General features: G+C 39.2%; 1 protein-coding gene across 2 annotated transcripts in view; it reads right to left on the bottom strand.

Annotated features, from left to right (window-relative positions):
• The window catches only part of LOC123676602 (gamma-aminobutyric acid type B receptor subunit 1), a 165799-nt gene extending 141065 nt beyond the window's left edge, over positions 1–24734 (bottom strand). For both annotated transcript variants that reach the window (XM_045612665.1, XM_045612664.1), the window contains exon 1: positions 24351–24734. In XM_045612665.1, coding sequence (XP_045468621.1) covers positions 24351–24353 — 3 coding nt within the window. In that variant the 5' untranslated portion in view covers positions 24354–24734. The remainder of the gene's footprint in view (positions 1–24350) is intronic.
• Positions 24735–26742: the final 2008 nt, after the last annotated feature.

The following is a 26742-nucleotide window of genomic DNA, read 5'->3' as shown; positions in this document are numbered from 1 at the left end:
GGGCGATACAGCGATTATCGCGATCTTTCAACTTTTCGATACCATTTTTGTAGTACGATTTGTCTTTCGCTTCAAAATAAGGCTCAGTTTCGGCGATTAATTCTTCATTGGCGCTAAATTTCTTTCCAGCAACATTCTTTTGAGGTCTGAAAACAGGAAAGAGTCGTTGGGGCCAGATCTGGCGAATACGGTGAATGCAGAAGCAATTCGAATCCCAATTCATGCAATTTTGCCATCGTTTTCATTGATTTGTGACACGGCGCATTGTCTTGATTAAACAGCACCTTTTTTTTCTTCGAATGGGGCCGTTTTTTAACGATTCCATCCTTTAAACGATCCAATAACGCTATATAATAATCGCTGTTGATGATCTAGCCCTCTTGGAGGTAATCAATGAATATTATAACTTGCGCATTCCGAGTACTGATGCTATAACCTTGATCTAATCTGTATCGAAGATTCTATAAACTGGTATAATTATCACAAGAGACACCCTTTATTCTAAAAAATAAAAAGCGGAACACCCTGTATAGTACAGACCCTGGCCTGTTAGAAATACAGCTTTTTTTTCGCAAATTTGATAGGTGTCTAATTTTGAACAAGTTCTCTTAATTTCATTTTCATTAAAAAGCTCAAACTTGAATCGAATTTGGGCGCATGTGGTTTTCAAAATTGTAATTCAAATATTTAATATCAAATTATAATGTTCACCTTCTTTCGAATGTAGGACAAGCTTTGTAGGATATTTTCAATCCCGTTCAGCCAACAAAATGTCTGTCGAATAGACATTAACCTTTATTCTGCAACTTCGATTATGGAAGTCCCATAACCTTTGAAAAACTATCTATCCTCAAGTCTATTTTCAGCCAATATTACGTAAATCGAGTCGATAAATTAGAAATTACGGAATATCCCTCATTTTCTATTTAGTTTCTTTACTTTTGAATGGTAAGTCAAGCTTAGCCACAAGAATAAATCAGAATTCAAAATGAACAAAAACAGATAGAAAAGATATTTAACGATTGAAAATTAAGAAAGCACTGAATTGAAATCAACACTTCGAGCGCTAGTCGTTTAACTGCCAATTGCACCCTTGAAGATCACAAAACTGTAAATAGGTATATCTAAGTGTGTAAGAATAGCATATGAATAAACAAGAGTTCAAAATCTAGAGACTTCACGCCAATGCTTTTTTTATTTTCTGTTTAGTTCTCATGCCATTATTGACTTGAAATTTCGCACGATATTTCGAATTGTCATTTCACATTAAAATACAAATTTTCATTACGATCGAATTGGTAGTTTTAACAGGAAAGCTTAATTTCGAACAGCCATATTTACAGTAAATCTAGTCGAATTCAACTGCGATATTCGACTTCGGAGTCTACCCAGATGATTTAAAGTTTGTAAGTCCTTCAGGTAAGTTGAATGTTATCGTGTTTACGGCCGGATGAATAGGCAGAATCGAAGTTGAGGACGACTTCAGTGAGTTGAACCCTTTCGTTTAGGGCATTCTCACCTCTAAATGCTAGAATCGACAATGTTGTGATATAAGTTATTGAAAACTGTGCAAACTTCAAATGACAATGAAATATTTTTAGAAATAGAAAAAAAAAACAATTTCAGGCGTCGACAGAATATTTACCACACCAGAATATTAATGAAAAATAAATAGATGATGACATCAGCTCCGAGATTTATTTTTAATTTCAGATCCGAGTAGGCCTTCTCTCCCTCGCCATAATCGATACAGGGATGGGGGAAAAACCTCGATTCGGTCCCGCACCAATCCCAATCTCCATAAACTCCGAGAAAATTACCTTATCTTCGAACACCGTAGCAACACAAAGCTCCTGTCGAAGAGACAAAAAATGATTTTTTCCGAGGCATTTAAACTCTCACGCAGCCTCCAAAAACTCCGACGACACAACTGCGGCCGAAACTCGATTCGGATTTGAATCACATTGACATAATTCAATTTCGGCGAAATGAGCGGAGAGGACGGGAAAATTCAATTTCCCCGCGATTTTCCACAGTCCCATCGCGGCAGCTTATGAAGGACGCGATTCTTCTTCTTTTTTTTTTCGACGCGATCCGATCACAGTTTCCTTTATTAGCGACAGTCTATCATCGACTTTTGTCGGGCTTAAATTCGGCCTACGCAAGAAATTGGAAAAACGCCATCGACACGAAATCCACTTATGATAATTGGATTGGCCTCCGCGAGATTTTCAGATTTTCCTCCCGGTATTTTCCGGGAGGACGCATTCGGAATTTGTTTGCGATGCCGATATTGGTTTTTCAGCCTTAGGGCGCAGTGTGCCACATTTTCGCCTTTCGGATATATGAAAAAAAGTTCTTTTTCATTTCCTTTATTTTAGTAGAATAGCGTATTACATCCGGGATGTTTTATCATAAACTGGATAAGATGATACCTGAAGAATCATTTTTAAGCTTAGGCAGGACACAGGGTGTTCAGCGTCATTGCTGAGCAATATTCTATTGAGTATAAAGTATAAAGATCTTTTATGCATTGTGGTATTGAAGGAAACGAAAAAGCCGATGAGTTTGCAAAAGGGCATCATGGTTAACACCTGTTGGTCCTGAGTCCTTCTGTGGGCTTGGAAAAGACCAACAATGGGAGTGGGACAATGGAAAAACTCTCTGGAGAAACAAACTGGGTTTTGTTCAGGCAAAGAAATTTGTGGTGCTTTCACCGACCTACACCAGGAAACTCTTGAAACTAGCAAGAGCTGAGCTTCGGGTAATGGTGGGACTGCTGATAGGACCCTGTCGGTACAGCATTGGTAAGTCAGCAGATGATATCTGTATAATATGTGGAAAGGAGGTAGAAACATCCGACATCTCGGAGTTTCACGATCTCTTTCCACAAGCCAATTTGCAAATCTCTATTTTAAACGTTCCGGCATTGAAAATATTCAACTGGGTCAATTCCAATTTGATTCTCTCTTGGATAAGTCTTGCTATGAAAATTTATTCATAAAGATTCTTTGGCTATACTCGCGAATGCATTCGTTATTGATTTTCTCCCATGTTCAACTCTTAACAGACAATCAGAGCTCATTCTTAGCGTTCTTGTAGACATAAAGTATGATTCCTCACATGGAAAACTGCTTCGACGACACGATAAGGGCCCTCCTCTTCTTGAATCCGAGAACGTTAACAGCAGAACAAATGGAGCTCGGCAGACCACTCCAAACCGGAGCAAAGATGGCAAGCATTAAATTTTTAAAGGCCCGTTATTGCAGCTACTTGATGTTTTTGATGTTTAATGGAGCGCGAAATGATTATGGGACGTACTTTTTGGGAGCTAATCCAGGCAAAATTGGTTGCTGAGGGGGGAACTTCAGGGTGTAAGTAGATGTAGTCGAATTTTGGAATTAAAATGCAGGAAACGAACCTGATACGAAGTTATATTTTTGAATGAAAGCTGTAATTTTATGTTGATGTCGAAAAATCACAGGCAAGATTACAGTAATGTTTATTATCTTCTCGTAGCATTTTTCACGTCATTAAAGGACATTTACAAAATTAAGATATCTTGGAAAATTGTAGATTCGAACCCAGGTTTTCTGTGACAAATTCAAGTCTCAACCACTGGACTGCAAATTGGTACAAGTTGTTATAGAAACTATGACAATTTTATTGAAGAAATAATACCCAAAAATGCATAAATATGAGAGCGATAAACAATAAAATAAAAGCTTCAAATTTCGGGAATCTGTTTTGCCAATTTTAGGAGATATGAACTTTTTTATTTCTGGCTTTCATAATTCAAAGATCGAATATTCAAGCTGAAAGGATTGTCCTTAAGGATATTGTACCTCCATCAGCATCGTTTTCACCTCTACACAATCTACAGCTGAATGAGAGGGTGCTAGATAGTGTTGATGCAGATAGAGAGCTATTAACATCTATTAAAAAGCGGAAAATGACCATCTTCGGACACATGTTGAAGGATGATCAGTATCCATTGCTCCAGTTGATCATAAAAAGCAAAATAGAGGAAAACCAATGACCAGGAATGATACAATAGTCCTGGATGAAGAATATAAGAGACTGGTGATAGATGATGCTCCAACGTTGGTTCATACTACCCAAAAGAAGGAAAAATTCGTCATGGTTGTCACCAATCTTCACTAGAAGGGGCACTGAAAGAAGAAAGGATGACTTCACGGGCCTTACGTGCTCCACTCCTAAAAGGTTCTATTTAAAAAAAAATTTTGCGTGGGATTTCAGTGACGAGACATTCTGTGACCAGTGATCAAGAGCCTCCTCAGAATCTGCAGTTGCCTGATTCTGATACATCAAGAGCTTTCTGAGGCTGTGAGGTCTTGTAATAAAGTGTAAAATGTAATCATCGAGGTTTTTTTATGGATCTTACAATATTTAAATTTTGAAGGAGAATATTGGACCTTTTTTTGGTTAGACTAACAATTTCTTCTTATTTTTCACTCGAATTTGCACCAACAAGCTTATAAACGGTAACTTAAATTATGTTAAATCGAGTAGAAAAAGAATTAGATGCGAAAATCGTAACCAAAATCACCTAAGAAAGAAGAAGAACTCGCAGAGAAATCCTGCGATAGAGATATTTAGCCAGATCGTTCAACGAGCTCAACAGTCTAGCCCGAGGCTTCTTCTCCCTTCTGATCTGTCTTAATCGACTTTTCAAATAACCAATCCAATTCGCCTTCCTCCTCTTGTTTTGCCTCCCCAGGCATCAAACTCCAGAACTTCCAGACATTCTGTCACAACGAAACGAACCAAATTATTCCTGGAAAAAAATACATCCCGGCCTTTGTGACGAACAACCGAGATATGGAGGTGGAATATCAATTGGGCCAGGTAATTAGCCCTCACAGAGGCTGTAAAAAGACCCGGTGCCGCTGAAAGACGGGGTCCAATTTTCTTTTTATTCGTTTCAGATGTAGCGCAGGATGAGCTCGGGCTTATCGGGGGGTGGGTGGGCGCCTTAGCCCGGAATGAGTACTTCTCTTTCCCCGTTTTATACACTGGCAAATACCTTTTGGCGGAGTTAGTGGAAATTGAATAACATCCGGATATTGCTACGAGTTGAAAAACAGCGATAAGAGGGAGAGTTGTTGTTTGAAGAAACTTTATTTATTTATTCAGCAGTTGAAAGGGGGCCGCCTACGTTCGGTTTCTATCTCTTCTCGACTGAGTTGCGGCGTTTTAAGAGATGCTCAAGTTGATCGTGGAAGTTTCGGTGAATTTTTATCGCTTTGAAGGTATCGTCTTTGTAATTGTTTGAATTTCGGAACATCGGGAAGTGTTTCTCGGATTTTAGGGTACGGATTCATTGCTTTTGGGTCTTAAGAAAGGTCCTAAACAACTTTGGGATGAAAAAAATCATTCTGTCCCGAATTTCTGGTCGTAAAATAAACTACAGAACTCACAGTTTAAGGGAGAACTGGACTCGAAATTTTCGGAAAATCAGTAAAAATTGAATTTCTTCATAAAAATTGTTATATCTCCTAAAATATCTGTTACAGACCCCTCAAATTAAAACGTTTTTCGAAGATCAAGTTATGATCTAGAACATGATTAGCTTTCAGGTCCGTATCTTGAGTCCAGAAGAGAAGGCAGCCTCAAGAAAATCATCGAAATTTCTTCGAAAATTCCAATTTATGACCAATTATTTCTTAAATAATGTACTAATCGCCCAACTTCAAGCTTTTTTTTTGATCTACGTAATGATATCGATTGACAGAAAGGAATAAACCTCCCATCTTTTTCTTTTTTTGATTTTTTAAGGTCTAGGTATTGCGTATTTGAGTGAAAATTTTGGACATAAAAATTTTTGGGTGAGAACGGAATATGGATAATAAGATATCGTCAATTTCCACACCATTCACCGATGTTTCGCAGAACTCACAGTTTAAGAGAAAACTGGACTCAAAATTTTGGGAAAATCAGTAAAAATTGAATTTCTTTACAAAAATCTCTTAGAATATCTGATACGTGATACCGTACAGCAACATTTAATTTCAAATGTGATCTATTGTATTTTTTGTTGTTTATACACTTTGTTGACGCCTCCTGTAAAATTTTAAGTAAATAAATCAATATGAATATACACGTAAATAGCAGCCTTCAGTTCTTTCCTACAGAATCTGAAAAACTGTAGGGGACATCATAAAAAGCCCTAAAACCATATATTTCAAGTTCATTCATACATAATGAAAGAACCGGTTGACCTCCTATCACCCAGATTGTCCCTCGTCACCCAAAAATCCCCAGGAGACTGAAGGTTGCAAAATGGCGAAAGCGCCATCATTAATCTCCAACCACAGAAATGCGGCCGTCGCCGAAAAAAAAAGGTATCCTTATCACGTGTGGCTAACGAAGCGACGCCCACCACGCCCGGGCGGGTATCGACTAGTCAAACACGCCCGAGAGTCAACAGAGAAGCGGAGAAGAACTGCCGAAATTCCGTTTACACGAAGTGAGTAGATTCATGGAATATAAATGCTCCATTTGTGTCGCCTGGCGCAAATATCGTCCCCGAATTCTAACTTTTCCAATCGTGGGGGGGCGACGCAAAACAAATATTTTATTTCCCCGTACGAAGCGCCGCTGCACGTTCGGATCCTCGAACTTTCCGACGTCTACGATCTTCCCGTGACTCCGGCAGGAGGTCATCCGTGTCCGGGGTAAATTGACCTATTGTCCGGAGTTTTGGGGGTTGTTGCACTATTTTCAACCTGGGAAGTTTCGATATTGTTAGCATAAATCGACACACATTTTACAATCGATAGTCTTGGTCTTCGGAATTTGATCGCAATGGAGCGTTTCTGGGGAGCCGATCGCACCTTGTGCGTAAGGGAATTTTACAAAAACGGTAATTTTGCGACTATGGGTGAGCAAGTTTGGGGAGACCGATTCAACACTAGATAAACCAAGATCCAGGCGCCCAAGAAGGTAGTACGGGCTAATCTGTCTGTTCGTGATGATCCCGACCTTTCCATTCGAAGGTGCGGCAGTGCTTGTGCATAGGTGTGCTATAAGCATTTTGCAGAAATATTTCAAGCTGCATGCCTATACAATTCAATTGAGGCAAAATTGAAACCCCAATAAAACATTCAGAGGTTAGAATTCGTTAATCAGCCAACTGAGCGCTCACAAACGTTTATCAACATCTTGTTGCCACGTACATGTAGAAACCGCCATCGGGAATTTTAATGTTAGATTGAATGACTGTCGTAAACACGAATATAGACATTATATTTAAGAAATACATTCTCAAATAAAGTTTTATCATGAACACTCTTTTTGGTGAACGGTTTATTTTAAGGATCAGAACTCATCATCTAGATAAAATAATTGACTGCAATGAAATTAGAGAAAAATCTATGTAAAATATCTTCAATTAATGCCAATATTCAAAAATAACACACATGATGGACAATTCTTCGAATCTTAAATGTAAAACCAGTTTTTTACAATAAAGCATCGAATTACGGAGAAAACGGCGGAAGCAAAGTTGCACGCCTATGTAACGGGTGTTTTTTTTCGAGGTATATAACTTTAAGTTGGCATTACTGTTAAAGATGGCGACCGATTTAACAGCTGCCAAGTGATTTATTCTCAGTTTGATTTGGTAATTCATCATGAATATACTCACGCCTGAACAACGCTTGCAAATAGTGCAATTTTATTTCAAAAATAATGGTTCTGTGCGGAATACGTATCGCGCACTACGTCCATTTTATTTTGTTTAGCGATGAAGCGCACTTCTGGTTGAATGGCTACGTCAACAAAAAAAACTGCCGCATTTGGAGTGAAGCTGATCCTCAAGTGTATGTCGAAACACCGTTACATCCAGAACAACTGACTGTTTGGTGCTCTTTATGGGTTGGTGGAATCATTGGTCCGTACTTCTTCAAAAACGATGATGGCCAGCACGTTACAGTCAATGGTGATCGGTATAGAGCCTTGATTACTAACTTTTTCAATCCTGAATTGAACAACCATGATGTCCAGGACCTGTGGTTCCAACAAGACGGCGCAACACAAGACACGTTTGGTGACCGCCTAATTTCACGTTTCGGACCTGTGAATTGGCCTCCAAGATCTTGTGATTTAACACCGCTAGACTACTTTCTGTGAGGCTATGTAAAGTCATTGGTCTATGCGGATAAGCCACAAACCCTTGACCATTTGGAAGACAACATTCGCCGTGTTATTGCCGATATACGGCCAGAAATGTTGGAAAAAGTCATCGAAAATTGGACGTCCAGATTGGACTACATCCGAGCCAGCCGTGGCGGTCATATGCCAGAAATCATATTTAAAATGTAATGCCACAAGATTATCTTGCGGATAAATGAAATTCATGTCAATCGAATAATCCATCGTTGTTTTTTTGCAATTAAGAGTTCTATAGCTGTAAAAAAACACCCTTTACATAGTTGAATGCCATGTAAAACACTTCTAAAACTAGCTCCAACACGGCAACATCGCCGTATAGATTCCATAATTGGAAGAGTCTCCTCTCTCATAACGGCACTTTCCTAGCCGTAAGAACCAACCCGGGGAACATCGAGAGTTTAGCGAAAATGCAAGTCGGAAAATGAACAACCCTTGTCACGACTAAGACTCCCCCAACGATCTTCCATAAAGGGCGTTTAGGAAAAGATCATGCCTGCAAAACTGGCAGATAGCACGACCGTCATGTCTGGCTTGTACTTGACCTCCTTTCTCATGTAAATGAAACATCGATAAAAATCTCCGGGCAACCTTTTAGAATAACGAATTAAAAGGGGATTGGAGGGGGACGAAGGGAGGTGGATATCCGACTGCGAAGGACCAAGCGATTAGATTCACTCGGCAAAGATCAAATTAGGGAGTCTGAGGATTATTTGCTGTCGGTGTTTCGAACATAATGAGATCGATTGACGACGAGAGAATAATTGATGAATCTAATCGAATTCTTAATTCAAGTGGATTCCGCCAGAGAAAGTTTTTCGATTCGTTTTCATTAGTTTTATCGTCTTTTATCAACTTGAATGCTGAAGAAGGGCTTCTTTGTTTTATAACACTGTCGAGTGCAATACAAAATTTGACTTGTATTTACCATCAATTGTGACAAGATATGAAAAAACTTAATTATATTTTCTGGAATATATCGTCGGAAAGTGGATATATCCTCATGAAAGTTATATATAGTGAGGTTTCGAGGGCGTAGCTTACGTCCAGGAAAAGTTGCAGCCTCGAGAACTTCATCCAAATTTTTTTCGAAGATTTCAGATTTTTACCCAAAATTTCTGAAATAATGTACTGGTCGCCCAAATGCAAGCATTTTCATGATCTTCATAGTCGAATCGATAAAGTGAATGATACAATTTTCCCATGAAGGAACTTTTATCTTTTTCAATTTTCTAAGGACAAAAAATTTTTCTGGTGAGATCGAAATTCGGCTAATCAGGGATCGTCTATTCTTGCACCGCTCACTGATTCTTCGTAGAGCTCACGGTATTAAAGAAAATTGAATTCGAAAGTTGGGAAAAAATTGAATTTCCCTCCTAAAACCGTTATATCTCCTGAATTATTCGTCACAGATCCCTCAAATACAAACGTTTCGCAAACATCAATCTCCGATCTAAAACATATTTAGGTTTCGAGGGCGTAGCTTACGTCCAGAAGAAGTTGGAGCCTCGGGAATATTATCAAATTTTTTCTCGAAAATTTCAGATTTTTACCCATAATTACTTAAATAATGTACTAATGGCCAAACTGCAAGAAAATTATAGTTTTTTTCTCTCACAACCATCGATTTTTATGGTGTTTCCACATAATTTTTTCAAACAATAATCTACATTATAGAAGGACAATATTTTTAATTTGCCTTTAATCCCCCTTAACTAAGAACATTACAATGAAGACCTCGAAAAAACCAAGAGAAGTAGAAGGCAGACCTCAAAGAAGATGGGTGGATGATATCCGATAGATGGCAGGTAAAAACTGGTTGAGTCAGGCTAGAGATACAGATAGACAAACAAATAATGAAGAGTAAGGAGGAGGCTAGCTGAAGAAGATCAAACCTGATCTGAAACCGTTAAGTTTCGATTGTTTCCACATACATTGAAACTGGGATTATAAAAGAAGTCTATATAAAAAAAGAAACTGAGTTTTTAGAGGAACCCGCCGATTTCATCCCTGCAAAAACCGTATAATGTCATTTACGAGGCGAGTCATTGTATCAAAACGATTCTCTGACGAGATTCGTGCAGGCCTTTTGAGTCTCGACGGACGGTCAGAGAATGCCAAGCGTCGAAAAGCGAGGGAATCATCGAGAAATCTGTGCATTTCGACACGTTTCCCTTTCATTCCGTATTCCGAAAATGTCGCCCTATTTTTGCGGCCCGCTAAAGTATGAATATAAAATACGCATATTTTACGACGTCCACTTAGAGAGAGCCAGGCTTTTTTCCGTGCGCTTTCAAGCGGACTTAGGGACGACCTTACTTCTTTTTTTTTTTTTCGGCGGAGGCGAACGCATTGATCCGGTAGTTTTATACGGTCCGGGGGTTTTCGGTTTCTTCGGTGTTGTAAAACAATCGGATAAAAAGGTCCGGAGAGCTGAGAGATCGATTCGAGGTTATGTTTTGTTCGGGGAAATTCGAAAAAGGGGTCGACCTGAAGTCGGTCGCTTTTTCCGTTTGTTTGCCTGCAATTTTCCAATGGAAATTTCTATTATTTGCTCTTTATATCCTACTTGAAAGACATAATTCGTTTAATGCTATCCATATTGGAAACAAATGTTAATACTGTGGAATACCACAGGGTTCCATTTTTGTCTCAATTGTATTTCAATTTATATGAGTGACTTAATGAAAATTGTCCATTGAACACACACATAATATACGTATTGATCATTAGAATTTCTCCATTCTCTCGAAGTAGACTCTGTTCGAAATAATTCGTTGTATTCAAATAATTATGCATTCACAAAAATTGATTTCAGCACTAGTCAAAGACTCACCTTAAATTTACTATTGATTGATGATGATTTTGTGGTAAAATTCAATTATTTCCGTGGATATATAGATTCTCCAAAGGAAAATCCTAGAAAACTCGAAATCGAGCGATTATGTAAATATGAACATTGGAAATTTTGTTTTCCTCAAAATTTGAAAACTACCAATATGAAATTTTGTATTTATTCAAGTTTGGTTTAGATTGCGGTAGTAGAACCATTTTAAGCTTCTCACAAAATTTTGTGTTTTTTTTTTAAGGTGAGCACATTCTGATCTACATGCCGTTCACGTTTTATGTGGTCTTTTAGGGACACTCTGTATAAGTCAGAGTTTCATTTGGAAAATGATGTACTGATGGAATACTTCAAGAAATGGAGATTCAAAGTGAACACAACGAAAACAGTTGCAATCTACTTCGGAGGAACAACAGTAAACGATAGAATGGAAAAAGGAAGCAAAATATCTGGAAGTAATACTGGATGAAAGAATGAATTTTAACAAACAGATAGAAGAAATCAGAAAAAAGACAAGGCAACTGCACGGCAGACTCTACCTATTGCTCAACCCTAGAAGTAAACTTTCCTTAGAAAACAAGCTGAAGATAATAAAAATAGTGCTAATACCAAGCATTACGTATGAAGGAAAGTACGCTAAATTCAGTAATAAGAACAGCGGTTGGCGCCCCATGGTATAAAACTAACCAACAAATCAGAGAAAAACTGAAAACTGAAACTATTGAAGAAATAGCCAATAAACAAAGAGAAAAGACAATAGAGACGCTGAAAGAGCACGAGAATAAGGAATTAAAAAAGATAATAGAAATCAAAATAAGAAAGACAGATAAGAGGAAATGCCGCTTTCAAAGAACTAAATAGAAGCAAAAAGTGACATGAAGTAGAGAGGAAAGTCTTCCGATCAGACAACAGCAGAAAATAGGAGGAATGAAATTAGAGGCGAAGGGAATGTAAATTCCGGACCTTAAACAAAAAGAATATCTGAGAAAAATGATGTAAAATCTGAATATCCTACTGTGCAGCGAAACAATTGTAATTTATAGAATTGAAAAGAGGAAATATAATAACTGTAATTTCATCTTTGATTCGCTATATGCCATTCGAATCTGCTTCCTTAAGTTCCAGCCATCTAAAGGTTAACTGCGAAAATTCTAAGTAGTTTAAACAGTTTAGTTCCTAGATGTTAATAATCGAAACAAGAAACAACCAAAACGAAATTCCACGAGCATCTCAATACTGCACTTTCAACGTCCCATTCGATGTCACTTCCAACGCTCGTCAGAATCTCCATCATTTGAAGTTTCTACATAGCATCATCCCATTTAATCAGCTCATCCTCTTTGAGACCGAGTGTAATATCCAAGCTATTCGCGAGACAACTCCCGAGAGCAGACAATGGAAACTTTCTACTCCCGTAAATCCAGCTCCAAAATATCGATATGAATCCCGAACGGCAGTGAATAAAACAACCAATGAAAATACTTGGACCAAATCCGGCATAGTTTGTTTCATGCCTCTGGAAACTTCTCTGCCCAGACATTCCGGAAGATATATCCCAGTTGTGTTTCTTACGGAAAGTTGAGTCGTAAGTTTTACAATCATTTTTACAGCCTCTCCTGCCAGTTTTATTGACCCGGCATAACAAATTGAATTTTTTATGGGAGACCGTCAAGGACGCGAGAAGGTTTGTAATTGGTCCGGCTTTTTAGGGTATGTTCGATGGTTTTATTGGTAATCATGACGGATGACGGTGGAAGCTGATTGGTAGAAATGAAATCAGACCGATACCAATCTGAACTGGTTCAGAATTCGGGATTTCAACTACGAAGGACTGATTTCAGCAATATTTACGAATTTCATGACCAGAAAAGCCTACTCTAATTTTGACGAAACGAAGACTAAAGCACCCAAAAGCTTTTGTACTCACATTATCTAATCTATCAAAACAAGCTCGATTTGACAATATTATTGGCCCAAGGATTGACCCCTGTGGTACTCCCATCAATTATGAGATTTGCAATAATCCATCGAGTAGGCGGTGTAATCCTCCCAGAAGCATCCCTTCAAAATTCCCATGTTACGTATCGAAACCGTTCGTGTGTGAACGGTTCCTAACTTGTTCGATCCCTCTGCACGTTCGAATAATAACGGTTTCGATATTATATCGAATCTACTCGACCGAAATCATGTGATACTGGTGGGCGCTGTTATTCCTATATGTGCTCGAGTTTTCAATTATTCAGGCCTTTTGTACCTTTGGTCTATTATTGTTCGGATGGCATTCATTGTGTTTTATGCAATCTCGACGCTCGTCCGTGTTTGAATGATTGATAACAGGCATGTATGTTCGATTATTCCAATGTGAAACTCGTAGATTCATTGGGCATGAATCAGTGCACACGTAGAGTTCTAGACAAGCCAAAGCACGATCAAACTGATGAAATGAGGGAAATTTAGGATATTCAATATTTTGTTTCTTTTTGACGAAATTCATTTTCATGGAAAAAAATTGAAATGATCCAGAAGCGTGCACAAAAAATATGCCAACTAATTTATAGATACTTCGAATTGGAGTTTCAAAGTACCTTCGAATATATTGCTACTCGCAAAAATGATATTATACATTTAATCTCATGATTTGACAAGATGTAACCAAAAGGTGACCACCTAGCTCACCAGGGGAGGTGTTAACCTCTTGGAGAATTTAAGAGCCTCAGGTAATATGAACGAATTATTGTTTCAAAACCTGTTCTGCCATTGTAAATCCATTACAAACATTTGACCAAATATTCAGTGAGATATACAAGATCTATATAATAAACCTGATCTAACTCAAAGCAAATGAAGTAAACATACGCTAGTTGATCAAAATCACGAACATATACTAATCCTCACAGTAAAAAACTGAAATTGAATGAATGTAACAATATCAGAGGCCTTCTCACGGACCCTTGTGGTACTCCTGGGACTTCGGAGAGCGCCAGAAACGCCCCGTCAGCAGGAAACAATCAATAAGCGATTTCCGCGACACAAGGAGCCGTGAAGCGTTAAAAACCGTCGAAAAAAATAGTAAACAGCGTCTGTGGCCAACGGCAGAGGACGTATTCAAGGCGTATATCTTCCTTTCTTCATCAAATACGCCGGGATCTTCACGCAACATTAATCCGAGTGGAGAAAAAGCGCCAGAGCTAACTGGATATATGGAGTATGGAAGATAAGAACTCGGCAGGATATTCTCGGCTTCCTTCTATATTCCATCTATTTGTTTTGATTTATTGATGATGTATTGGGCTTGATCTTCGAATCGGCTCGAGGCACGGGGGAGATGAAATGTTTTTTTAGGCTTCCCCTATTGGGAATTCGTTTATATGTTAGAGCTGACTGTAAATATCTGTCTCGAATTTGCGAAATAAGATATTATTTTTTATATTTATGGTTGTTTGTCTGGGGATGATGAAATGGGGTTGAAGTCGAAAGATAACACAAGGAATTCCGGCCCATTTTAGAACGATTGAAACGTACTTATGTTTTGAATTCATAGTTGTGAAAGCGTATGTTATATTCGAAATGTTACGTACTGAAAAATCCATCCATTTGTAGATTCATATCATAAAAATTCCTTACGTTACAATGAAAGATTCAAAAGAAAATATTTTCGAGCACGTGCAATAGATTTGTGATATTTATTATCTTTTCTCATGCCTATGAATCTGCAACTGAATGGATTTTTCATAACGGAACATTTCAAATATAACTTTCGTTTTTTTTTTGTTAAAGCAACAATCTGTATATTCTGTCGAGTGTGATGTAGAATAGGATTCATGAACATTTTTATATATCTTAGATCGCTAAGGAGCTTTGTTATCATTTTCGAATAATAGAACATAAAAAAATAAGTAGTTGGAACACACTATATGATTGCTCGAATGTAACAACATCAAAGAACAATGCTTTTGATAGTATCTCATATTAATGACTGCTCACATCTTGATCACTCAGAATAGTGATGATTTGCCAGAATAACATTTTGCATTGTTTAACAATGGCGAACAAATGAGAGTTTTCAGGGGCCTCTAGCGTCAAAACTAGCCCAAAGAAAAATGTTTGCCAATAAAACTTTCTGTTTGGTATAACTTAGACCATAACATATCGAAAATTCAGTCAATTTGACAGGAGGCCACTGTCCCTAATAAAGTGTGCGTATCCTTTGGCACTTCTGCTTGACCCAAGCTCCGACCAATTTATTTCTGGAAAGAAATCCTCACCAAAAATGCCATAGGAAAAGAACCTCTCACCAGAAATGTCATTGCTTCAGCTAGCTAGGTCCTAGATATAAAACAAATCAATAAAATTCAAATAATTCAACGAAGTTCGGCTGATATATTTATTTTCTCAATTTTCAATATTCCCGACTACTTATTCGTTTTCCAACCGATAGAAAAACATCCTTTCGACGGTTTCTTCGGAAATCCATTCGAGAAAACCATCGTTTTCTCATTTTTGTCGACAGATGCAGTAAATATCCATCGCTGCTTTAGTATGCTAAGAAAACGGCCGTATATTTCCAAGAATGGCACAGTTCTGAAAAACAGCAGCCTATTATTCGGGTTTTCCACAAACATCGATATCTGCGATCTCAGTTGCGGTCAAGAACTGAATAATGAGACGAGCTAGATGGTGGAGATATCCGAGGGAGAATATCGGTTCCGAGGTCGATTGTTTGTCTGGCAGAAAGTTCGATTCCATTATTGATGGTCGATTAATCTCCTCCTACGTCCCTTGCTAGACCGAGATGTCATCATTTGATCCGCCGCAGATCGGATTGAATTTCTGGACCGCTAACGCAACTCGTTTTCTGATGTGGAGGATTTGATTAGTTCTACGATCTTGCGTGGGATTCAAATTCTGGATGTTTCCGAGTTGACATAGGACTGCTGATGGAATTGCTCCCTAATAGAACTGACCATTCACTTTATCTTATTCCTCTTTACGAAGCATATAAGTAGAGGGCAGTACTGTATAACGGTCTATTATTTTTTCACGAAATAATAGACAACGGTTTGCAACAGCTCGCCTCCTTCAAAATCAGCTTGAGCAAACTATGGGGTGCAAATTAGCACTCAGACAATAAGAAATCGCCTCAGAGAATATATTTAAGGCCTCGTGTCGCGGCAAGAGGCCCAGCTCTCACCCCAGCCCATAGAAGGGCGCGTTTGGATTTAGCGAGGGAGCATATCCATTGGGAAAGAGTTCTGTTCACAGATGAGTCTAGATTCTGCTTCTACAATTATGATCGACGTTTCCTTGTATACATACGTCCACATAAAAAATATGCTCAGTGCAATTTCCTGAATACTACTGGTTTCGGGGGAGGATCGATTATGGTATGGGGTGGAATATCTTTGACTGCTCGCACAGACCTAGTGGTCGTTGATAATGGAGCTATGAATGCTGATGGGTATATAAGGAACATTCTTGAAGAGCATGTAGTGCCATTTGCCCCATACATTGGTGAAAATTTCTCTTTTATGGACGATAATGCCAGACCCCATCGTGCGCGCATCGTTCAGGAGTACCTTGAAGAGGTTGAGTCTCTCGAATGGAATGGCCAGCAAGAAGTCCAGATCTCAATCCGATTGAGCAGGTTTGGGACAACCTCAATAGAAGGCTGAGAAGTTCAGAAAATCATCCAGCTACTCTTAATGACTTAGGAATCCAACTCAGAGAAATCTGGGAAGGATTAGATCAGAACATTTTAAGATCACTCATTTTGAGTATGAACCGTCGTTGCCGAGCTGTAATTAACGCAAGGGGTGGAAATACCAAGTATTAAATCACTTATCAGCATTCCAGTAATTTGAAAATTGTTTATTTCTCTTCTTTCACATAAGATTCGGTGAAATCCTGAATTTTTCTTCCATTTAATGTGTCTTGTTTCGTTCAAAACCTTCCTAACTAAAAAATAAGTTATAAAGTCAATGTAGAGTTAACTTTCATTAAAATTGAGATTTTCAGAATGTGCGTTAATTTTTTTGCGCAGTGTAATTCACGTTGTCAAGGTGTACCAAATAATGACATAAAAAATAATAAACTGAAAAGAACCAATTTTTGTCAATGGGAGACCAAATCACGAATTTCCAACCGTATTCAACTCTCGTCCCAATTTCACGGCGCCCCTCAGAGCCCCCTTATGCCCCCCGCAATAAATCACAATACACTTCGTTATGCCGACAACAATTTTGTATGGCGTGTCTCCGGCCAGCGAGCTCCGTGCTTTGTTTATTGGCCCATCTGAAGTTTTCGGCTTGATAGAGCGAGAAAATTGGGTCATGAAGTTTTCCCCACGTCCCCCGCCACCGCGCCACTGCCGCCGACACGTTCCGAAAACGTTTCAATAGGAGGGCGAGCGAGCTAAGACTGAAAAATCATTAGGAATTCTCCGGCGAGTTTGCACTCCGGGACCCCGGAGTCGCTCTGAGTTATTTCCTACTTTAAAAACTTCTAATATAACAAACAATGCACGTGACGTGAATGGAGTAGGGTAAATGTTGACTGGGGGGGTGAGGGGAGGAACACAACAGACATGACACTTTCATCGAAAAATAGACTACAATTGGATGTGAGAGGTGCGTGCTTGTTTTAACCGATGTTTTGATGGCACGATATTTTTACACAATAATTCAGTTCAAACCTCGAATCATAAAAGACAGCAATCTGAAATTTGAAAAATTGGTTCATGTCTGAAATTTTTAATAATAGCACGATAATTAATAATAAAGGGTGTTTTTGTAAGAGCTATAGAACTTTGAATTGCAATAAAACAACGATGGATTACTCGATTGACATGAATTTTATTTATCCGCAAAATAATCTTGTGGCATTTCATTTTAAATATGATTTCTGGCATATGACCGCCACGGCTGGCTCGGATGTAGTCCAATCTGAACGTCCAGTTTTCAATGACTTTTTCCAACATTTGTGGCCGTATATCGGCAATAACAAGACGAATGTTGTCTTCCAAATGGTCAAGGATTTGTGGCTTATCCGCATAGACCAATGACTTTACATAGCCACACAGAAAGTAGTCTAGTGGTGTAAAATCACAAGATCTTGGAGGCCAATTCACAGGTCCAAAACGTGAAATTAGGCGGTCACCAAACTTGTCTTTCAATAAATCGATTGTGGCACGAGCTGTGTGACATGTTGCGCCGTCTTGTTGGAACCACAGCTCCTGGACATCATGGTTGTTCAATTCAGGAATGAAAAAGTTAGTAATCATGGCTCTATACCGATCACCATTGACTGTAACGTTCTGGCCATCATCGTTTTTGACGAAGTACGGACCAATGATTCCACCAGCCCATAAAGCACACCAAAACAGTGAGTTTTTCTGGATGTAACGGTGTTTCGACATACACTTGAGGATTAGCTTCACTCCAAATGCGGCAGTTTTGTTTGTTGACGTAGCCATTCAACCAGAAGTGCGCTTCATCGTTAAACGAAATAAAATAGGCGTAGTTCGCGATACGTATTCCGCACAGAACCATTATTTTCGAAATAAAATTGTACTATTTGCAAGCGTTGTTCATGATGAATTGCCAAACCAAACTGAGAATAAATCACTTGACAGCTGTTAAATCGGTCGCCATCTTGAACAGTAATGCCAACTTAAAGTTATATACCTCGAAAAAAAAAACACCCTATACAAAGTCATTCTGAGTGACCACTGACCAGTAAGAAATATCTTCTGAGAAGATCTTGCACACATTATAGCGAAACGTCATCAACTACCTTAAACCGATGACAGTCGAAAAACCAATTACCCCGAAAGACTGAGACAATTTCATGTTCGCGAAATTTTCTATAACAAGAGCATAAAGCATTCACTTGTGATTTCTTCGGGACCTACCTTCTCCACCAAGAACATGGCAGTGCCGGCACCGAAGTTTTAATCGAAGCGGGACCGCAAACTTTCCGATTTATTATTTTGTTTTCCCCGAGAAAGACATCATAATTCAGAAGATACGACCCAACGTAAGAACGGCAACGTTCTCTATCAGCACCTACATCTCTCAACAAATTGAAAAAGTTTCCTCACTCGCGGAATGCAATAACAAGCGACAAAAACAAACGCGAATCGGTAATAATTTGTGAACTGAGGATTTTGGGGAGGCGGACCTGTACCTATAGATTCCCGAAGAACTCGTTTTTAGGCAAAACACTGGCGATAATGGAATGGGGTAGCCTCTGGAATGATTCAATAGTGTAAACTTGAAGCCCTTTAGCCTCCAAAGAGATAATTATTAGGTGTACAGTTTTGTTTCCGCCGTTTTGCAATAGATGGTTCTAATGGTAAGTGGTAGTCGAAATAAATAGATGTTAGATGTCATACAATAAGCTTAAGTATTTGTGAGCATAACGCCATCGAAAGACTAGTCGATTTGTGTCTGCATCATATAGTTATTCTCGATTAAAAATGTCAGCCTACGAGTTTAATTCTCGTCATTTGCGGGAGGTTTTAATTTTTTGCTCAAATATGAAGAAATCTGCGGCTGAGGCTCATCAAATGATCTCAAATACCAATGGTGAGGCCGCTATTAGTGAAAAACGTGCCGAGAGTGGTTTCAACGCTTCAAGAATGGTAATTTTGATGTCGAAGACCACCATGGCGGTGGAAGAGAGAAGATTTTCGAAGATGCAGAATTGGAGGCATTACTTGATCAAGACTCGTGTCAAACGCTACAAAAATTGGCAGAATCATTGCGAGTGACGCAATAAGCCATTTCAAAACGCCTGAAAGTCACGGGAATTATTCAGTAACAAGGAAATTGGGTGCCGTACGAGTTGAAGCCGAGAGATGTCGAATGGCGTTTGTTTCCTTGTGAACAGCTGCTTGCAAGGCAAAGAAATGATTTCGGCATCGCATTGTAACTCGAATTTCGGAAAAAAACGGCGAAAGCAGAATTCTACGCATATGTATGTTCCTATATCGAATAAAATGTAAAAAAAGATTCATCTTTGCTCTCGAAATAGGCTTCAACCTCGGCAATCACTTCTTCATTAGAGCTAAATTCTTTTCCTGGAACATTATTTTGAAGTCAGTAATCAATGACTACCATATCTGGAGCATACGCTGGGTGGTCAAATAGTTGGAAGTGTAATTCATCCGTTCTGATCATGGTTTTCATAGATTTGTGAGGAGCATCGTTTTGGTGAAGATCAACCTAGGAAGTACACTTCTGGACAAACTAGTTCTCACGAAATTTAAGTCAAGGCTCCTATTAGAATAGGATACAATCTCCTTGGCTATTATTGAGCTGGATATAGAGCTTTTTGTAAGCAGTAGTTTTCCCTTTCCAAATTACTTAATAAGGTTTCCTCCCTTTTTTCCAATTAAATAATAACAATTATTCTGACAGTCTAGAGAACAAAGCCAAAACTAAAAATACGATAAAATCAGCTGAGAGAGCCACTCTAAGTCGACCCGATCGGTCCATTCAAACCGCACCGATATAATCAAATTAACGTACTAAAACGTACAAATCCGACCCTTAGGGAACGAACTAGTAAAATCTGCACCAAGTCGAACACCCTCGCATTTCGGCTCAACCCCCTCTCTCCCTCCTGCTACACCTAAGGGACGGTGGAAGATAACTCCATGTTAACGAACAGTGGATTAACCAGCCGGAGGAACAGATCCCAGGACCGAGTTCTCCATGTTCCACACGCTTCAGGTCCACACATTAATTTGCCTCCTCTCATTGTCCGTAATTTCTGGAATCGCTGTTCGGACGTTTGAGTGATTAGGGCGGATTTCTGTGGGGGTGGTTAAGGCCCGGTTCAGACTACGGATACGGCTTTAATTGCGGGCTTTTCCGCGTTGGCTTTGGGATCGCGCGCGCAGAACTTTGGGGATCCTCGTCCCTTTTCCTTGCACAAAGGAAAGTTTAACCAAACAATGGTTGCGTTTTTTTCTGGGAGAGAGTGAGTCCTTCTGGAATTAAATTTTCGGGGGTGTTTGTGTTTGATTCTGTACTTCGGTGAGGTACAGATGTCGGGGACAATGATTGGGCAACTGGTTTGTGCTGTTCATTAGGGTTTATATCACGTTGAACGTTGAAGAAACATTTTGATATTTTCGTTTGACAGTTTCTGATGACAGTGTGACAATAAGGATTCTGACTATTAATAATATCTCAATTAGAACTTCAGAAAAACTGCCAAATCCATGTGCCCAAGAGAAATAATTGTGGAGAAGATAATCTAATATATTTTCAGAAATTTCCGCTGTCAACATTTTGATTGTCGAATGATGCTCATATCACCTTGACAAACACTACTGTTGAAAAAATTGTAGCATCATCGTCAAATAAGCCTTCAGGCTCACCACTATCTGGATTATATTTCGATGCATAACGTTAACTAGATCAGAGATCAAAGCATAACGTTAACTGGATTCTGTATCGTTACATAACGTTATATGAGAGATCGTTGTGTACGTTAACTAGATCAGAGATCAATGCATAACGTTTACTGGATCCTTTATTAGGGATTCACGGCTTGACTTGATACTCAAGCTTCTTGACTCAGGCTTGACTTGAAATCACTCAAGTTCTAATCAAGAAATAGTTCCCTTACCGGTGCTTCAGGAAAATTATATCAGAGATCGATGCGTAACATTAAATATATCAGAGAGCAATGCATAACGTTTACTAGATCCTTTATCGATGCAGAAAATTGAATATATCTGAGATTGATGCATAACGTCTACTGATTCCTTTATCGGTGCATGAGGTCAATTCAATCAGAGATCGATGGATAACGTTAAATATATCAGAGATCAATGCATAACGTTTACTAGATCCTTTATCGATGCAGAAAATTGAATATATCTGAGATTGGTGCATAACGTCTACTGATTCCTTTATCGGTGCATGAGGTCAATTCAATCAGAGATAGATGCATAACGTTAAATATATCAGAGATCGTTGCGTAACGTTAACTAGATTAGAGATCAATGCATAACATCTACTAGAAACTAGATCCAAGATTGATACATTTCGTTATATCGATGCATTACGTCAACTAAATCAGAGATTAATGCATAACGTCAGAGTTAACGTTATGCATTGATTGAAAATGCATCAGTATGCATTTCCAACTACTTCATTGAATATTCACGGTGGATCTTTCTGCCACACCCTGTAATTCTAAAAAGTAATCCTTCGGTAGTAAACATCCCCCTTCCTCCCCCTTCAAAGGAGCCTAATCACCCCCCAAATTAATCCCATTTCGTTCCGCCAATTTCCGATAACAGGTGAACGCTCGCGTCGATCAAAGCAAGCGGGGGCCGAGCCAGTCGGCTAAAACCCCGTTCACACCCCGGCAATTAAGCCAAGAAATTAATTTCCCGAAAGGAAGCTATGCAAATGACACGCAATCACCGAGCCCGGTCATACGAAACTCTCTCGCAACCAGCCATTATTTCGTTTTATGGAGGATTAGCTGCTCGCGACAAATTGTCCTTATTTTTCTGACTAAACGATATTTCCACCTATGCATGTCAAGTGGGAAGTTTATGAATCAATTTGCGACGGTGCCAAAGCTAGAGAGAATTAGCATGACCAAACGGAAAGCAGGCAATTTTGTGCAACATCAGATGAGATTCGCAAACTATCTCATCTATGGGAAAGATTGAATCTAAGGCTCGAGGCTAATTCGAAATTATAAATATGGAAATTATGCATAACCAGTGTGATGCACTGTATAACATTATAGAGGGAATGTGACTTGAGGAAGAGAATACAAATTTTATTGAAATAATATCACTTCCTTACTGTAGCTTAATAATGTCGTAATTGAAGAAATCTAAGAGATCAGCTGGAGTCACCAACGTATCAGAACTCTGGATAGACTCCATTGCTCCAAAAAAAAATGCAATGAAAAATTTAGAGCAGCAAATAGCAGAACTCAGAACTGCTTTGGTTAAATTAGTGACTCTGATAATTCAATGGATGCTATATTCGTTAATGAACTGGAATACCTGGCTCAGAAAGTTGTAACAACCAGTAAAACTAACTAAGTACTCAACCACTCAGATTGGCTTGAAATGTTATAGTGAGGATAGGGGGAAAGATTTCGTCAGGATGTTCAGTTAATGGAAGAGAGGTATCAAGGAAGATGAGAATGTCCTACTGCACTTAGGACTAAGTACTCAGATACGATGAAACTTTTAACTGGAATTTTGACCTAACCAGATCCATCTACCCTATGAAATGAAATGAACAGTTACACTATGTGAATCTGGACTTTTGTGGTGATATTCCATAATAGAATAGTTATTTTGCTTAATCTAAAAAATCCTTTCTCAAAATAGTTTTTATACAACAAGTGTAGAAGGCATTCCACGAGTTCAAAATTTAAAAAAAAGATACCAAGTGACACGACAACATATAACTCCTCCAGTTGCCTTTCATAAGGAGAAATTGTGGAACTAACATAAAAAATAGGAAGGCTACATTTGTGTCCACTAGAATTATGAACTCTACTAACTTCTACCGATCTTTTTTTGGGAAATATCTTGACAATAACTAACATCAAAAAGATGAAGGCCTTCCTGTGGCCCGGATTTGTATCCAATGGGGATACCAACACAGCGTATTCACTTTAAATGATCATTTGGCTTCTTAAAGCGCCTTTTGTTGTGAACAAGTAATGTACCTGATAAAGAAATACTTGACTTGACATTGAAAAACTACTTCTAGGCTTGAACTTGAGTCGATTTCAAGTCAAGCCGAAATCAAGTAGCTTCGAGAGTAGCTTTAATATCAAGTCAAGCCGTGAATCCCTAATCAAGATGCTGAAGGGTTTTTACTCTAGCAGTAATCAGTAACCACCATTAGAAGACACAAAAGCGTTCACACTAGTCGATAGTAAGTTTGAATGGCATTATCGGATAAAGAAATCATTGGTCGATACTTTTATGTAGATCAAAGAAGCCATTCAGTCAATTTCACTAGTATTTCGATGCAATTAAAATGTTTCAAGCCAGTGTATTAGCAATTCTCAGACTTCAACCAAGATTCTGATTAAAAAATAACTAGGACAACATGTTTAACCTCCAATTATCGTTTATTGAGAGAAATTTTGAAATTTTTTGACCAAAACTAACATTAAAAAGAGAGAGGCCACCTTGTGGCCTGGATTCGTATCCAATAGGGATATCTACAGATAATTTTCAATAATCATTTGGCTTATTGAAGGACCACCAATTGTAAATCAAGATGTTTTTGATGCCTGTTACATGACTCACCATTATTTCATATTTCTAATGGATCAGGGAACGAGCAACAAACCAATCGAAATAGTCCGTCAAGAAGTGTCGCATTCATGTCGACCATCGTCGCACCTCCGCGCGCCTCGCTAGTCCAGCGGGATGAACGTAACGCGGCCGACGGCCATGCCGACCGTATCGTAGCTCCTTGGACCGGCACCGACCTGCACCCGACACACCGCGATACACGTTGCAACTGGCTACGCTGCCTCGCGCTCGGCTATATTGATCTGGACGGCGGCTGAGCTGCCACTGGCACCGGCACTGGTCCGCGCTAAGGACTTGGCAACAATGACGCGCCCTCGGTCTCTGCCGCTCACTTGCCTGGAGTACGCGCCCTCCGCACAGCTCGTCCTGCCCGCCCTAAAAATTCATTTTTCATCGTTGCGTATTTACGTGTAAGGTACGCCACTTGACTTGACTCGATTATTCTTATTTCTGACTCTGTTGCGATGATGGCAATTGCTGTTTGGGAGAGTGGCGCTTTTTTTTCACATCGGGCTGATTAGGATTGATGGTGAGTTGTTCGGGCTGTCGCTTCTTCTGAGGAGTTGATCACTTTACGGTAATTTTTTTGAGTGGTTTTTTTTTAGTCCGGGAGCCAGGTGCAAATTTGGTTGATTATTTCCTCTCGAGAGATACTTGGTGAGATGCATCAGATAATAGTAATAAAAAGCTTCGTGAACGTCAGCTACGACTCGGTTGGGGGAGAGCGGCGGCAACCCCCCAAACACGAAGAAAAAAAAATACATTCAGTCATTTCCTCCCAACTGAAAATTTGTCAAATTGTAGCTAACCCAATATCTAGACGAAATAATACAATCAGCTGGGCTATAGCATGGTGGATTATACGTCAGCTGGTGCCTCAAACATGAAAAAAAAATAAATATTCTCAATTACAGCTCTGACAGCGACTCTGATACTGAATCAGAGAGTGGAAGTAACTAAATATTATTGTGCAACATGTGGATAAAGTCCTTTTCTCGCGAGTGTGGCACTCTCTGATTCATTATCAGAGTCGCTGTCAGAGCTGTCATTGAAAATATTTTTTTTTTATGTTTGAGGCACCAGCTGACGTATAATCCACCACGCCATAGCCAGCTGATTGTATTTTTTCTTGTAGATATTGGTTAGCTACAATTTGACAAATTTTCAGTTGGGAGGAAATGACTGAATTTTTTTTTTCTTCGTGTTTGGGGGGCTGCCGCCGCTCTCCCCCCCAGCAGAGTCGCAGCTCAGGGGTCACTGCGTTGCAGCAGAGTCACCTCTCCACCATGGGGTTAGAGGGTGTGTCTTAGGCAAAGATCGCTAGATTTCCTAACTGAAGAGTCGACCAAAGATCTCGCTAACCAAACTCCAACATTTTCTTTTTTAAATGGATGAAAGTCCAACAAATCTCGACAGCTCCTGTCGGCACTTGTTGAGTATAGTGAGGCTCTTCTGAAGGGCATACACACTAAAAATCACCAAAACCAAGGACGCCAACTTTCCTTTAACGCGTTCAGACTCTGTGCGGCCGGCTCACCAAGGGTTTGGTACTCAAGGGCTGAATGCCCATCTTTGTGTAATGCAGTCCCACCCTGAAGAGTGTGGGATAAGGTAGAAGAAATTCGTTTCTGGTGGTAGAGCCACTCAACAGGTAGCCTAAAAAGCGTGAGGCAACTACCCATCAATGAGCTCCCTCGTTCTGTGGTTTCCCTTAAGCCTGGGGTAAACCTAACCTAACCTAACTGAAGAGTTCACCAGCGTTCTCAGAACGAAACACTGTAATCTCTTGGGAGAAGGCGGACCTAAACAAACTTAGCTCGAGAAAGACTCGCCAAATATGAAATGAAGCTGGTCAGAATTTGAGTTGAAGAGTTTTACTCTACTCAACAAGTTCAACTCTTCTCTCCAAACCTAATCACCTTCAAAACTGAAACATATACTACAACGCTCTTCTCTCATCTAACTTTTCAATAGATACTTACCTTTTTTGTAGAAAGATTTGTCTTTGCATTCAACCTAGGGTTCGACCTCAGAAATCTTTTATTCATTAAAGCCAAATATATTTCCCTGAAGCATTATATTGAAGCTGCAAAAAGCCAGATCTGGGGAATCAGCTGGGTAGCCAAGCAGTTGGAAACTCCTTTCGTTCAAGTTGACCATGGTTTTAATAGATTTGTGACAAAGAGCATTGTCTTGATGAAGAAAAACGTTTTTCTTTTACAATTGAGGACGTTTTTCTTCAATTCCTGCACTCAATCCATTCAATAACGTGATGTTGGTACTATTGATGGTTTTACTTCTGTTTCTGTCAAGATATTAAGTGAATAAAATACCAATAACAACCCAAAATACGAGTACCATAACTGATGTTTGAGATTTTTAT

Source organism: Harmonia axyridis, chromosome 3 (assembly GCF_914767665.1).
Source record: "Harmonia axyridis chromosome 3, icHarAxyr1.1, whole genome shotgun sequence".
Lineage (NCBI taxonomy): Eukaryota > Metazoa > Arthropoda > Insecta > Coleoptera > Coccinellidae > Harmonia > Harmonia axyridis.
Note: the sequence above shows the minus strand (reverse complement) of the source record. Positions and strands in the feature narration are given on the sequence as shown.